General features: G+C 42.8%; 1 protein-coding gene across 14 annotated transcripts in view; it reads right to left on the reverse strand.

Moving 5' to 3' along the window:
- The window catches only part of KALRN (kalirin RhoGEF kinase), a 477,147-nt gene that overhangs the window by 300,291 nt on the left and 161,528 nt on the right, over window positions 1-15,328 (reverse strand). For 13 of the 14 annotated variants that reach the window (XR_014956495.1, XM_085584162.1, XM_085584156.1 and 10 more), the window contains exons 2-3: window positions 13,979-14,053; window positions 3,665-3,779 (exon numbers count right to left, since the gene is read on the reverse strand). Coding sequence is in view for 12 of the 14 variants with exons in the window: in XM_085584162.1 (XP_085440288.1) it covers window positions 3,665-3,779; window positions 13,979-14,053 (190 nt within the window). In the remaining 2 variants the exon portion in view is untranslated. Of the gene's footprint in view, window positions 1-3,664; window positions 3,780-8,192; window positions 8,910-13,978; window positions 14,054-15,328 lie in introns of those variants that run through there. The other variant, XM_021526047.3, reaches the window with a different exon arrangement.

Below are 15,328 nucleotides of genomic sequence, written 5' to 3' on the forward strand. Positions count from 1 at the left end.
CATGTAAATAGAAGCTATCCTGAGTCACAAGAAATACAGCTTCGCCTACCCAGAAAGCATTAGTGCAAATGTAAACCAAGCAGAAAATGGCAGAGTGGTAGAAACTTGGCATCCGTGGAATTATCTTTACATCTAATGAATAGTGTCTTCGTTTCTTAGTAACTAATTACAGTGGAACTGCTTAGAGAAAAGGACCTTGTGATGTGCCTGAAAGAGCCAACCTGGGACACCGAACCAGGACCGCATTTGTTTACAGTTTCAGATACCCACTCACAACCTCCACCTCCTCCTACCCAAAACTGCAGGATCAGGCTTTTGAACCCTCCAGGAGCCTTAAATTACCCCAGGCACCGTGGACTGAAAGGTTACCATTTCAGGATAGGAACAAGCTGTGTTCCTAGATCTTCACCCCCAGGCAGTAATCCTCAACCACACAGGAAACCCCACTGCCTACAGGCACCTGCCTGACTGTGGCTCCCAGCTGCATGAAAGCCCTCACTATTCTACTCTAACTCAAGCACACATAGCTGCTTTCAGAAAGCCCACATTATTATTCTGCTTTTGAAGAAGGAACTGCAGAAAGCTGAATCAGAAACTTTGAAAACTGCTAGCAAGACCCTGGTTTTACTTACCCTAATCTATCATCACATTTCATCACCACTCTCATACTTGCTCCAAGCTCCCAGCACTGCGCCACCTCTGCCCCCTCCATTAAGATATAAAACAAGGGTTAAGTGACAGATAGTATCAATGTGGAGAGCAATCTGTCTCACTCAGAAACCAATGCACCAAGAATAAAGAAAGAATTATTATCCTGGTGTCAATATGATAAATTACAGTCTCCTTTTCCTAAAGAATTTCTACTTTTTCAGCTAGCACAGAAAACTCTTCTTCTTTTAGCACTCAACATCCGAGCAGTTCCTTCTGACATCCTGTTCAGTGTTTCTGCTAATGAAATTGTTTATTTTGGTGGATTGCTGATGTAGTTAGTAGCTACAGCACTCATCTTGGAATAAACATGAACTGAGAGCCAGTGATAGGAATTCCAACTGCTCCTTCCATACATTTGTTTCCAAAACATAAATAAGTTTGAAAGCTCTGCTGCTTGCCCTTGTTAAAGTGAACAAAATGTTTAGGGAAAATGAGTTTTCAGTGTTTTCTTACACCATACAGGTTATACAATCCCACGTGCCAAACCCATGAAGTTTGTGGTCACATTTCCCTCCAAGAGCAGCAAGTTCACAGCTGTTGCACCAGACAAACAGGGCTAGGAGAAACTGGAAACACCTCCTGATCTACCATACCCTCTCCATAACATTTACATCAATGCCAGAGGCTTGCCTATACAGCAACAGAAAGATGCAAGAAAAAAACTGGATGTCTTATAGTGGTAATGGGAATCTATTAGAAAACTATTCTCATACCTAACCTAATCTTTCCTTGCTTTGGTGTAACACATTTGTTTGTCTTTACCCTACAAACCCTTTCCTTTTGCAGCATCCCAACATGCTTGTACATGCTTTTCAATTCACAGACTGAACAAACTCTACCCTTTTCATCCTTCCTTGACAAGGCCACATTTTCAAGGCCTCTTATCACTCTTGCTTTCTGCTCCATACCTCTCAATGTGCAAACATCTCAAGAAGGAGACAGTATTCCAGTTAATACCTGCAGAGGTCCAATCTGCAAGGACCCTTGGGAAGCCAGTGAAAGTGCTCCATGCATAGCCAGTCCCTCACTGCTGGGCACATTTTAATGACAGGAGATTGCACAGAGGAAGGGATGTTCTCTGGTATAGCTAGAGAAGACACCCTCCAAAGGCTTCTCACACCAGGACAGGACAAGGCTTTGCAGTGACCAGCAGAAAGAGAATGCTTTTTAGTGTTTCTAGGGAGACAGGTAGCTGAGTATTGTATTGGCTCCTTCAGCACTTAGCTCTGACCCCAAGTTCTGCATCATCACAGAAAAATCACTGCTGCACTGATCCAGAGTGAGGCAACTAAAAGCACCACCAAAAATTGAGTGAACTGATTCAGTTGTGTGACAGTGGGGAACAGAAAGGATGTATCCTTCTATTACTGCCACCTCCATGAGGGAAGAGCAATTAATAGAAAAGGTTGACATGTTAGAAGGTCATTTTTGCTCTGCAATTGCTTGCAACCCAGAACAATGTCATATCTTCACACTTGCAACCATGCAAAAATGATAAGATGTAGGGGACCAGTTTCATTACTGCAGCAACTGGGGGGGAACTGCCAAACTCTGGGACATACAGTCCCAGGGAGTGACCTCCTGCTCCCCCAGCATGTCTGCAATCTCTCTCACAATATGGTTGAAAATGGAGCTGTCTAGAGGATAAAATGAGAGAGGGTGGAAAAAAAAGCAAAGACTAATTTATTAGTAAAACCTTGATGACCAGAAGTTCAACACTGCAAAAAAGTGCATCACCAGAGAACTTAAGATGTCCAGGAAACAAGCACTGGCAGATCTGTTAGACATGGCTGCATTTGCTATTCACTCTGCAGCCAAGTGATTAAGTCTCCAAACAGTCCTTAATCTTCTTCCATACTAAACACAACCTTTGTCCTCTGCACAGTGCACAATTAAGGAACAGAGTGCATTTCCAAGATCCTTACCTCTGACTTAAAAGATGCAGCCAACCCCTTTGCCCTTCATGTATTTAACTCACACTCTTAGCCAAAACATAAGCATTGTTTAACGGCCCATGTTCTGGGGATCTAAAAGAGAAGGAGCTCCTGGGTGGCAGAGGATGTATTCCTGGAACCCTGAGCATCCTTTCTCAGTCCCTCACCTGCCTGAGGAACACCTCAACAGGTGGTGCAGTGGGTTTTGGGCAAGGATATTTGACAAGCTTAAAAATAGGAAAAGGAAGCTGGATGAGGGCATGTGTAGTTTCATACTCTCTGAGGCTGGGTCAGAAATGCCTCTCTGGGCACTGAGTTCTATAAATGATCTCCCAAAGCTTGAGAAAATAAATATGCTCTGGCAACACACCTTTCCTCCAGCATCCCAGGGAAAAGGATGGGGACTTGTTTGTTGGAAGAGAGCCACAGAGACTAATGTGGAGAAAGGTGGTGGTTTACATTCAGAACAATTTAAAATGCCTTTCTTTGAAAGCTTCCTCCTAACTCCACCCATGTTCTTTCCCCAGCCTGGAGAAATCTCTGGAAAGTACTGGAGCAGGAAGATCTGCCTTCTTGCACAGGCATTCTTTCCTCCCCAGCAACTACAGCCCCCTACCCGAGCTCTCCCAAACCTCCCACAAGGTATTAAAAAGCAACAACAGACAGCAGGCTCTCTCCAGCGTGCTATATTTAACAGCAGACCTCTAAGCATTCCTCCCTTTGCACTCCTTTAAAACAGTTGCACAGAAACATGGAGAATGAGAGCTGCTCCTGGAGGCTGTGAGGAGCCTGATGCCCAGGTTTGCTCCCACTGCCTCCTCTCTGGAGCTCCTGCATTTCCACATGTTCCATAGAAACCACCGGAGCGCACACAGGAGGAGGAAGGGAACGCTTTTGTTCCTCAGCCCCAAGAACTCAAGGTACTCAGTGTTAATACTTGGAAATCAGCAACTGCCAAGAACAAGTTCCCCACCCACCAATCCACCCTAAGCTTTGAAGTGTTTTCTTTCTAGCTTTACCTTGGCACGCTGGCCAAATAAGTCACAAGTTTACGAAGGTCTTCCTGCCTTATTCTGTCATGATTGCTGCGGGCTGGGAAGGTCAAGACCGGACCACCTCGTTTATCACGGCCACCTGTGGAAAATAAAGGATTGTTAGAAAATCAGACAGGAAGCACACATCAAAAAAACTACATGCACTGAATTGATAAATATAAATTACAGCACATTTAAGAGTTTGCACACCCGTTGTAGCTTTCAGAGTTGCCTAATTGAGGAAGACAAGCTTGCATTTGCTGGAGCTCCAAATGGGAAATATAAGGAAAAAAAAAAAGTGCCCACACAAGAAAAATTGCTGCTAACACTTCTTCTTTCACCTAATCCCATCAAATTTAATATATCTGCCACTCCAAACAGATGCTATCGTGGGGATAGTTTTAAACTGATCAACACCAAAAAAGTGAAAGCATTTTTTACTGTTGCTGAATGTGTTGCACTGTTAATTCCAAGATATTTACCACATCCTCCCAGTTTGAAGTGATGTATCCCAGTAATGTTTATGCATGTTCTACAATGTTCTAATATATCAGGTACTTAATTTGAATTAAAATTTTAATTAGAAGTTCATGTCTTCTAAGCTTTTCATTCATAAAGTGTTGCTAGCAATCAGAGTATTTGTTGGGGGGGGGGGGGCCGTTTCCTGCAGATTTCCTGTCTTAAAAATCATTTATTTTAAACTGTCCATGTCTTGCCTTTTATCTTTTACAACAATTGTCTAAAGGATTATCCATAAAGGAATCACTCTACTCTGAACTATACAACCACAAATACAGGGGCAAACAATCTATTCTGCAGCACCTTATTTTATTCTCTCCTGTAAATAAAGTTTAAGAAGAGTGAAACTGAACTCTAGTACTTCATTCAATGTTCAGTTCTTTCTTTACGTATTATCTCAGGATTTCTTCCAGGAATTGTGTTGTTAGATACATGTTTGCACTGTTATCTAGGGAAAAGTTACAGCTAAACTACAGCTCAAAAAGCTAGCAAAGAACTGCAAGGACTTTGCAAACAAGCTGAAAAAATGCACATGAGTTTGCACTTCTCAATGGAAAGTATAATCCCTTTAACAGAAATATCACTTCTGAGAAAGGAAACCCATGTGCTTTCTGAGCTAATTTTCTTGGCCAACAAGAAGAAAAAGCTACACAAGGACATGAACATCTCTGGCACTGATCCACACTGTGCTCCCTCATTAGGAACTTGGGACACCTGCAGTCTGTGCTACTGGCACATTCTTGTTACTATATATAAGTTTACTTAAAATACAGATAATTTTTAATTGCTAAGATCTGTCTAAAGAGTCTTCTACAGCACTGCTGACTGTACAAGACAGAGTCTCTTACACAAACTTCATCTATACAAATGGAGACACCACTGGTACCCATGGTTTCCAGTGGATGCAATGCACCTGAAGGGTTACATTGTGCAAGTCTCCAGTGGAGCCAGATTGTGTCTGATTTGTCCATGAATACAAATGGAGAGGCAAACAACAGATGTCATCTTTATTTTGAGCCCTCACGCAGACAGGGGTACACATGGAGTACAAAAACTGCCCTCCCTAATCTCCACTGAAATTTCTGTGCTTTCTATTTGCCTTTGGCTTTACACCATGAAGGTGAGGAAGGTCCATTGGAATTCTGTGTCACCTTGGCAGATCCATGCCTCTGCCACATAGTATGAAAATGAGGGCATAATGTAAAAAAGGATTCCATTTACAAGGAAATAAACTCAACTAAATGTTCAGACCTTTTTATGACAAAAAGCTTCCTCATTTTAAGTACATTTTCCCTTTGTTGAGATTATTTCACACACCACATCAATGCCAAACCATTATATCATGCATGATATGTGTCCAACAGAAAAGCAAGCCAGCCTATAGAATGGCAAACCAATGCAAGTAACTAAAGCTAGAGGGAAATATTTTTTCAAGACAGAAAGTTTTTGAAGGTTTTGAAACATTTCCCATCATATCTAGATGTAACCAAAGTTTTCAAAAGCTTCCAGATATTTGCTGAAGCAGAGACCTTAACCTGAACTGCATCCCAGAAGAACACGCTAATCATTCAGGCTCTCTCTCCTTCATTCACAGTAATTTAAATATTTGTACAACGTGGAAAAGCACTAAGAGTTGAGATCAGAAGACGTCCAAGCCCACATTTATAATCCTCTCTGAGGATATGAAACACCTGGAAAGGGCCATGAGCTTCCCACAGCCCAGAAGCACTAATCACTCTGATGCTGCCCATTCACCTTGGCTTTGTAAACCAAAAATTGTGTTTCTGGTCAGGGACTCCTTTAACACCTACCATTCCACCAAAGCGAGCTCTACAAAATAAATAAACAGAAACCTGTGCAAATTCTGGTAGGCTGAAAACATTAAGTCAGAAATTTCTTGATCCTTTCAGTAACAGCAACCCAAATATTTTAGCTACAGAAAAGAAAATAGGATCCAGAACATTCCTGTCTTTGCTTCAGGATAAAGACTATCCCTTAACAGTTCATCTAAACTGTCCTCAGGGAGCAGGATAAATAAGGCTTGGGCACAGGGTTAGGAGTTACCAGGACAGACCAGAGAAAATGGGTTAATTCTCACTGGAGGAGGAAGGTTACATGATGACCCAGCTGGATGTTTCTGGATGATGGAAGGAGAAATAAACACCCAGACTAATTCCTTCTAGCCTTAGAGCACACAGAAACAAGGAGACTTTGGTAAAATATCAAGATATGTTAAGTTTAGAAACAAATGTTTCTCATTTGTCATAAAAGTGCAGCTCTAGGCTTTGAGCAATAGAGTGAAATTATTACATATACATCATACATAATAGAATTCTTCAATTGCTTCCTTCAAGTCCATGCAATCCTAATTACTGAGAAATCCCTAATTTTTATGAATGCCTACATAATTTACAATTTTACTAAGAGCCTGTATAAAGAAAAATTAATTTTTTTTCTAGAACAAACCATTATGTTTAATTCACCATCCGACTTGCAGAGTTCAGGAACTGGTTTAATCTCTTAAATACTGATAATATGCAGAGTTTTTGTTACATTTTGTAGCTCAAAATCTCTGCTTTTCTAGGAAGACTGAAGGGGATATTACCACCATCAAACAGGCCTACATAAGGATGTTCATCTCCTCTAATGGAGCTTGCTGAGAAGTAGCAACACACAATAAAAGAGAAAAAAACCTTCTGGCATTGGTTGTGCAGGGAGTCTGTCTATACCATTCCTTTTCGTTATTATCTTTTTACTGAAGAGAATATTAAAGTAAAGAGGGGAAGAAGTTGAACCCAGATGCCACAGTGAGTCACTTAAAGAACCAGGAGGAGAAATGAGATTTTCTGACTTGATCCACTGTGTTGGAGCTTCACAGTGCTTGAGACTCTGCTTGTTACTAATCCACTCAGGGAGACAAATCCTGCCCAAGTCAGTCATACTCTTGACACCAATTGTACATGCACAGTCTTCAGAGAGCTACTCAACACATTGTTTTAAAGGACAATAAAAACTAGAAGGAAGCCAGGAGTCTCAATTGCTCTAATCAATAAGTCCCATCTCCTGCCTCCCCCTGGACTCGAAGAACTGTGATGAAATAATCAAACATGTCATTAGGTTTGCTAATTACAGTTATTAAATGCTAAAACAAACAGCTGATAATTTCTTACTGTTTTCAAGTTGGATTTTCATGAGCTTTGCTCTGATTTAGAGAGGCAAACAGATGGTCTGGTTATTAGTGCTCTGGAAAAAAAAGAGTTAGAAAAACACATGTTCTTCAGGGTACAGAGTACACTGAGAACAAATATTTAGCTATGTATGCCTTGCATTTCTCCTACAAAATCCTTTGTTGATGGCCTTTCCTGTCAGTGGCTTCCTTGCCAGTTCTTCATATCTCCCTTTCTCCCATCCATGGCTAAATTCAGAGTTTATTCCCAGAAGTAAGAGCACATAATTCTTCCTCCACAAATCATCCAGGGGACATTGCAGTAATGGCACAAGACCTTGTGATGCATACATACCACATTAAAATAAAACCTTAAAGAAAGCTCAGAAAACCTGCATGCAGGCAGGCAGCACAGTTAGTAGCCTTCTAATAAACACTTCCAGTTAAGCCTACAACCAAGAGGAAGGAGACTCCAGTGACAAGAGCCCTGTTCTGGCAGTTGCCTGAACACCTCTTAGTGGTGGGCCCAAGTGTTTCTGCCTATACTGGCCCTACAGGTAAGACAAGAATTTGGCCATCCAAAAGTGTCAGTGATATGAACTCTGTGTACAGGCTTTACCAATCTCAAAATCTGTGTCCCGAGGCACAGCCATCCCTGTTAATACACAATAAACTGAAATTCCAGCTATGTGTAGTCTTGTTGAGGACAGGAAATCATTAGTTTCCGTTAATGCAGCATTCTTGTATACAGCAGATAATGATTTTATCAAGCTCTGTTTTCAAGCTGCATCTCTCCAGTTCTATCAGCCCTTCCACCACGATCCTTACCTGCTTGCAGAGATCCACATTTAAGGGTTTCAAACCCTCTGCTTCCTTTTGCACTCCCTTCATAAGCATGAATTCACAAGGATTAGCCAGAGACACAGGCAAATGTCCACACATGTAAAGGCTCCCAAGAACCTTGTCTGACATCCTGCAGCACAGCAGCAACGGAAATGGGAGCAGCACACGGTGTCTCTGGCCCCTGTTCAGATGTCTACTGCAGTTCAAGTGAATGTGCCACTTCATCTGACCCTGCAGATCATAAGCTGATCAATCTTGATGCTGTAGAGTCTGCTGAGACCATAAGTGAGTTTCCAGAGGAGCTGAAATAATCCTCATCAGGTATTTCAGTCCAAAATATGGTGAAAAAATGAATTATAATAAAGAGAACCAGGAGACAGACGGAGCTCAGCTGAAGTCAGGTACTTCAACACAGTGATAAACAATACACTCTGGATTTCTAAATCTAATTGACAGACTTCCTAGGAAAGAAAAGTAGCAAGGAATTGGTGTCCAGAGTCTTAAAATAACATTCCTTTCTCTGTCATAGCTGAGCTCTGTGAGAGTCTGCTTGCTACTGGACTTACTGTGAGCAGACTTCTGTACTGAAACTCCTGCAACTTGAAGATAGACTAATTTGTTGCACATAGGATTAGCTGTGTGACCACCCTCCACTTCAGTTGGTGCCAATCAGGAGATCCTAGTGCAAGTGATGGAAATTTAAGCTCCCACAAGAAGCCAATTAACACAGCTGCAGTGCAATCACCAGGGCCTGATCATCCACAGTGCTGCTCTTTGCAGCATCCATGTCTCAGAGTCAATTCCCCAAATCAAATTCTAATGTCAAACTCTCATGACACTACATTTAGGGTTTATGACTCCAAAAACAAGGTGAATTGGTCGTACCAGAAGATCTCCTGGCAGAGCAAGTCAGAGGCTGTAGATGGGATGCCCAGAGCAGCCACTGAGTGATCCCTTTTCCTATCAAGTAGATTTGTTCTGCAATCACCCAAAGCCACTATGGATTTGAAGAGACAACTTCTTGTGTTTTGTAATTAATTTTCACTGCTTTATGCAAGTATTTTGGGGCGGTACTTTAATTTTAAATGTATACTGGGCAGCATATGGCAATGCCAGTCACTGCTGATAGTGGTACAGACAGACACTCCAAACCCACACCCCGGGGCACAGCACTAGAATCTGTACAGAATAAGGAGAAACAAAGAGAGGACAGAGTCACCCTGATAACACACTCTCTCTTTATCATTTGAGACAAGCAGAAGAGCAAGGAATGTTATGTTTTTTTAATAGCAGATTTCCCTTTTTTGAACTCTGTTGCTTTCAAACTACAGGGAATGGTATAAAAAAGAAGATATCTTTCTGTAACAAAATGTAGAAGAATTGTTGGTGTTTCATTTAAAAATTCCATTCCAAAGGAAAAGGAGAATGGAAACTTTTAAATCAAAACTTTTTGTGCAAATACAAAATGTTTACATCACCCAAAATTTAGATATTTTGGTTAATTTTATTCCCAACCCAATACAAATTCCAATGTCCACAAATCAGTATTTGTGACCTCCTGAAACCAGGATGTGAACTCTTTCAGTTCCCAGAGGCACTGAGGGTCTCATTTCAACCCTTTCTCTGAAGAGTGAAGTGCATCTACTGCAGAAAAAGAAAAAAACATGCACCTCCACATGTGGTATCTCTCTGGCACTGTGACCTGTGGTGTCCTTGGGAAGGCCAGTGTCTTCTTCTCTGAGCTTTCCTCTTTCATTCATCCTGCTGGCCTAAAATTGGTGGAACCTAATTGTAAAGCTGTCCTTTCTTCAGATCTATTTACCTGAAATTCCTTCTCTGAAAGACTTTTCAGGAAATCTCTGAGAGCCTTTTCCTTAAGGCTCTCAGTCAGGTTCAGATGTTGCTGCAACCTAGATCATGAGGCTCCTCCTGAGATGAGGGGTTGGTGACAGTGGGCTACCAAAGGATGGAGATGGCTGAGCTGCTAGTGCCTCCACTCCTCCCTGCTCTGTGCCCTTTTGGTGCCCAAAGCACACGGGAAAACTTCCAGCTTTGCAGACACATGCTGGGAGCTCTGCTTGTCACAGCTGCAGCAGCTCACCAGCTTATTACACCCTTCTGCTGCTGATTCCTCTGCGCTCAAGCACGCCCTCAGAAACCTGGCCAGCCTCCTCCTTTGTGCTCCTGCCTCGGCAGATGAGCAGACAGTACCTGGGTGACAGCGGGAGCCCACGCGCCACCGCTCTTCCGAGCCCTCCAGGGAGCGGAAATACCGCGAAGGATCCTGAGAAACTCTTCTGGGTGGGATGTGGGGAAATGCTTTCAACAAGACCCATGACATCAGTCAACTACCAAGCTTTTTATAGCCTAAGTGCATGAAAATTTCCATGCATGGGAAGGTAGCATGGTAACAAATTCCCTTCCCTGAAAGTTCATACGCTTCGTTCCATACTGCCCTGATCAATAGAAAATCTACCATAAATATAATCAAGCAGCTGAACAACGCCCCAATTTACACCACTCTTCTAAAACAGCATCTGTTTCCCAAGAAAGACTGTAAGCCCAGTTTCCAAAATATTTCACCACCTCTCACTGAAAAAAAGCACCTAAAATAATCTACAACCCGTTTTATTTCATCTCTTCAGTGTTCATCTCCCTCTCAGAATACAAAAATCATTCCCTAATGGCTCCCAAAGCCATTCCATTGCTGGAAACAACACACTGAACCACCCAGGCAAAGCCAAGATTTTATTAGAGTTTAGACAACAAGCAGGTGGCCAAAGCCTCCCCCCTGCCAGCCCCTTAATCTGCTTCCAGGAGGTTAGCAATGGAAGCAATCAGTGATGGCTGGGATGCACCTCACCCACAACTGCTCAGTCCATCGCTCTGCATAGGAACTGTGAAATGGGACTTTCAGGTATTCTTTAGACACACATGTGAACTTTGCTCAGGTTCATTCTAGCTCATAGATGAGATCACTGGAAGAAACCAAGAACCAGTTCCAGGAAAAAATTCCTGATATTATCCATTACCCCTCAACTTTCCTGTGGTGCAGGGATGCAGATGCAGAACCCCCGTCTGCTGCTCACTGCCGGCTCAGGCAGCTGAGGGGAAGTGCCAGGCACAGAGCCCCAGACAGCACTTAGGCTGGATGAATCCATGCCCAGACAGTTAAACTGTATGTCAACCCTGAAATTAAGTGCACTTGTGAGAGCCTGAGTGCTCCTCTGAGATGCCACGGCTGTGCAGGCAGGTCCTGTTGTGCCTGCTCTGGAGCAGGCAGCAGCTGCTCTGCCTTGCCTGCCTGTTCTGCCCTTTGGCAGGGTCCAGGTGTGGAGTATCCACCACACTGGAACATAAAGAAAAGTGTAGCCCCTGCCTGAAGGGTCTTGTGTGTTCTCTGCAATTTTCCTGTTGAATCACAGAAAAACAAGGTGGTGAGCCACAGCTGAGAAAAGCAATAAACTCTAACTGACATGTTCAGCTGAGAGTTTTTGTGTGTGCTAATAAATTCTGCTTGTATAAGGAGAACCCCCTTGATCACTTTACTGTACTGTTATCGTTAAAATTAACTGTAGTATTAAACACTGAAGAAGATCCAATAAAACTCTCCTGTTCCTCAAGGAAGCATGATTAAAACACAGCCTGCCCTCAGAGTCTGTGCTAACTATAGAACTTTTTTGTTGTTGTTCTTGGTCTTGGAAAATCTAGGTATTTTTCTTTTTTGTCAAACATTTTCTCTTGTGTGCTCAAAGCATACTCTAGGAAATTATTTAATCTTAATTAAAAAGAACACAGCCATCAGCTGAAATGTTAAAATAATTTTCTTAATCTGCTTTATTGCAACAGTCCAGGGTAACACTGGGCAGTGTTTACACTGTGGGCTGGAAGGGGATGCTGGGGTTATTGCCGTGAACACCAGCAACTCAGTGTTCTGCCTGCAAAGGGAGCTGCTGCCCATAGTCATTGCATTTGGAGACCATGAAGAGGTGTAAATCCTAGGACCTCTAGCTGAGTCAGGAACAGCACATTTTGAGCAGATCTAAGTCTGGAGGCTGGTGAGTCTATATGGAGCAAGCTGTACCCTGCCTGCAGCAGATCACGGTGTGAAAGCCTGGGGGATTGTGCTGGCGCTGCTTATTTAACACCCCCCTCCGCAAGGCAGGCTTGGCACAGGACAGTGTCTAACGAGCTGATGATTTGATGTGAGACCCTCTGGCTCAGAGCTGAACACAGGCACCATCAGTGGAAGGGGCTACATAAACAATCCAGACAGGTTGTCATTAATAAATATTCCATGAATTACCAAATGACCCAGCAATCATTTCCATGCAAAGCAAGAGCAGGAGCCAAGAACTAAATTGCAGTACAGTCCCTGCATAAATTCCTCCCCTTCACTTCCCCAGAGCACCCGGTGCAGCTTTTGTGTCTCAAACAAGTGTGCAGGTATGCTGTGTTTTTATGACAGTGCTTCCCTCTTCGGAACAGTGAAAGCCAACCATGTAAAACATTTCAGGACATTCAGAGTGAGACTTCAGTGCAAGATAAAGTACTCCCACATGTGAGTACTGTTGAGATAGTCTTGGGTTTTCACAAAAGACTTCTGATGTTTCAGAAGCTTCCCTCAATCTCCTGGATTTTCATGTAATCATTGAAAAAATCTAGTAAATATTTATAGATCCTCAAATTGTTTCCCTGAGTCGCAGCTGGACTTGAGATCTGTGGGCCATTTAACTGTTAAAATATGGGAAGACATCTCACAGCAGCTATCAGTAGAGGCGAAAGCTTTTCTTGCCTGGATGATACCTCCATGGCTCAGCACAGTGATGAACCCCATCCTCATGGGACTGGGGGCTCAGCTCCTGTGGAGAGAGCCAGGGAGAAAGAGTCCAGGCACCAAACAGCCTTGCTGCAATCTCCTCCCTTCTGCAGTCAGCATTACTGTGGAGATGAGGGAAACAAAAAAGCAAAGGCTGTAAACAAGAGGAGCCGGCTATTCTTGATGGAGGTTTTCTCATTGCAAGCAGCCTGAATGGTTTGTAATCATCAGAAACGCTGCCACTGGAAATACCCTGGGTTTATGCTGCCAATTTGAGTCACTTCATGCAAGATTCTGATTGCTTCAGACTTTCTCTTCCCCCTCTCACTGACAAGTTGTAATTCACACCAGAAGCAATATCATCCAAGCTATTCTCAAAGCCTCTTCCATATTGTCTAGTCCTCATCCACCCCCAGATCCTTGAGATTTGTCTTCTGAATGAAGGCTGTAAATCTTTGTACAGAATGGTAGGAGAAGTTTGAGCATCTGAGTTATTATGTAAATGCAGCATCAATGGTACTTTTAACTGCAAGCTGATTGGGACTGTAAATGGAACAGCAGTGATTTATAGGCCTGAGTACTTCCTACATACAGGAATTGAATATTATTCACTGACCTTGAACCAAAAGCAGGATCCCTGAATTGTCCTTCATGCTGAGACAGCCTATATCTGGGCTGGAACTAAGCAGCTGCCCTTCATCCTACCTGTGCTGCTCATTTGCCCTTGTCTAAGAATATAAAGAAAGTTAACATTTTACAGTTTGCAGTGCTCTGAATAATACTGGATAGTCCTGGTTCACATACAGCCCTTTTCTTAGCAGAAGAGATAATTTAGGTACTACCAAATTCAAACATGAAGCTGGTCCCTTGAAACTCTGCAGCATCATAAGGACCAGGATGAGGCAGACAGTGCTCACAATGGGCTGGAGGGATCAAGGAAAGATGTGCTTACCTGACACAAAGGCCACTTTCTCCTTCAGTATAGGAAGGACATCAGCAGCTTTTAAACCATCATTTCGAAAAGAACCTGTGAAACAGAAAAACAGGAAGGTCACATTAAAAGAGAGCATGTTCTTGCTCCCAGCTTCATGGACATGCCACGTTTCTCAAAATCAGACTGGAGAAAGGCTATAAATTACATAAAAGCACCAACAAAGAGACCCAAATGGCTGCTGAACAAACAACATTAACATCAATAGAGATACATTTGTTAAAAAAATTAAATATCTTTCAGAAGTTCTGAAAAATTAACAAATTTCCTCTCAGAGCATACATTGCATGAGACAGCCACAATACATAGAGTATCATCACCCAATTTCAGAAGGGTTCAACCCCTACAGAGTAAAACCAGACCACTTCAGAAGGCTTCAAGCATGTGCCCTTCTTGTTCTTTAGCCCAAATTTTTATAACCTCATTTTCATGTGTTGCACCTGTGTGCCCTCTGAGACAGATTTGCACAGGGGTTGGCCTAAAAAGGGCTTTTCCCCTTTGCCCCTTTCTGCTGTGCACAGCACAGCTGGGATGCAGCGGCTCAAGGTGGGACCACACTCAGAGGGAGAACACACTCCTTATGAGTGGTTTGAAGCCCCAGCACGTTCTCAGGGAATTCATGTTGTTTGATTACATATGAAGCATATCTGCACAGGCCATTTGCCTTCCCTGAAGTGCCAAATTAGTTCATGTATCCTAAATATTCACCCAAGAAATCACAGACTTTTACTCTCTTGGGAACAGAATTGCCCACAGTTTCAGGCTCCAGCAACATCTCTCTGCTCTGCAAAAGACCAGCAGTAAGGGATCATCCCAGAGCAAACTAGACACTGCTATTCCCAGAAAAGGTGGGTTTGAAGGATACCTCTGCAGTTCCCCTGAAAAACAACTCATCCATCTCAGGGTAGTGAATAATAGCCATCATTACAAGTGATCTTCCATATGGCCTTAGATTTGTTCCAGCTCACCAAAGAATATAACACATTTGAAACCCTGTATTTCAACTTTTTGCCTTTCACAAGCAGGCGGCAACCACCATTCTTCTGAGATGGTGCCAGGGTAAGAAACTCTTCTCACTAAGCAGTTTTCTAGAAACAGCGTAACATTGCTGCAGCCATCACACCCTCCTTGCTGAACACAGCAGATGGTACCTGACCGTTTGGGTGTGAAAGTAAGACTGGGGATAAAAGCTCCCCCTTTACATTGTCATCTATTGCTGCCAACATGCAGCTTGTGAAGGCAAAGTGGCTCAATCCATGCAGACATTTGGAACAGACAGAATGAAGACCAAAACATCCATTTTCACCTGCA

Source organism: Lonchura striata, chromosome 7 (genome assembly GCF_050655825.1).
Source record: "Lonchura striata isolate lonStrDom1 chromosome 7, ASM5065582v1, whole genome shotgun sequence".
Classification (NCBI taxonomy): Eukaryota; Metazoa; Chordata; class Aves; order Passeriformes; family Estrildidae; genus Lonchura; species Lonchura striata.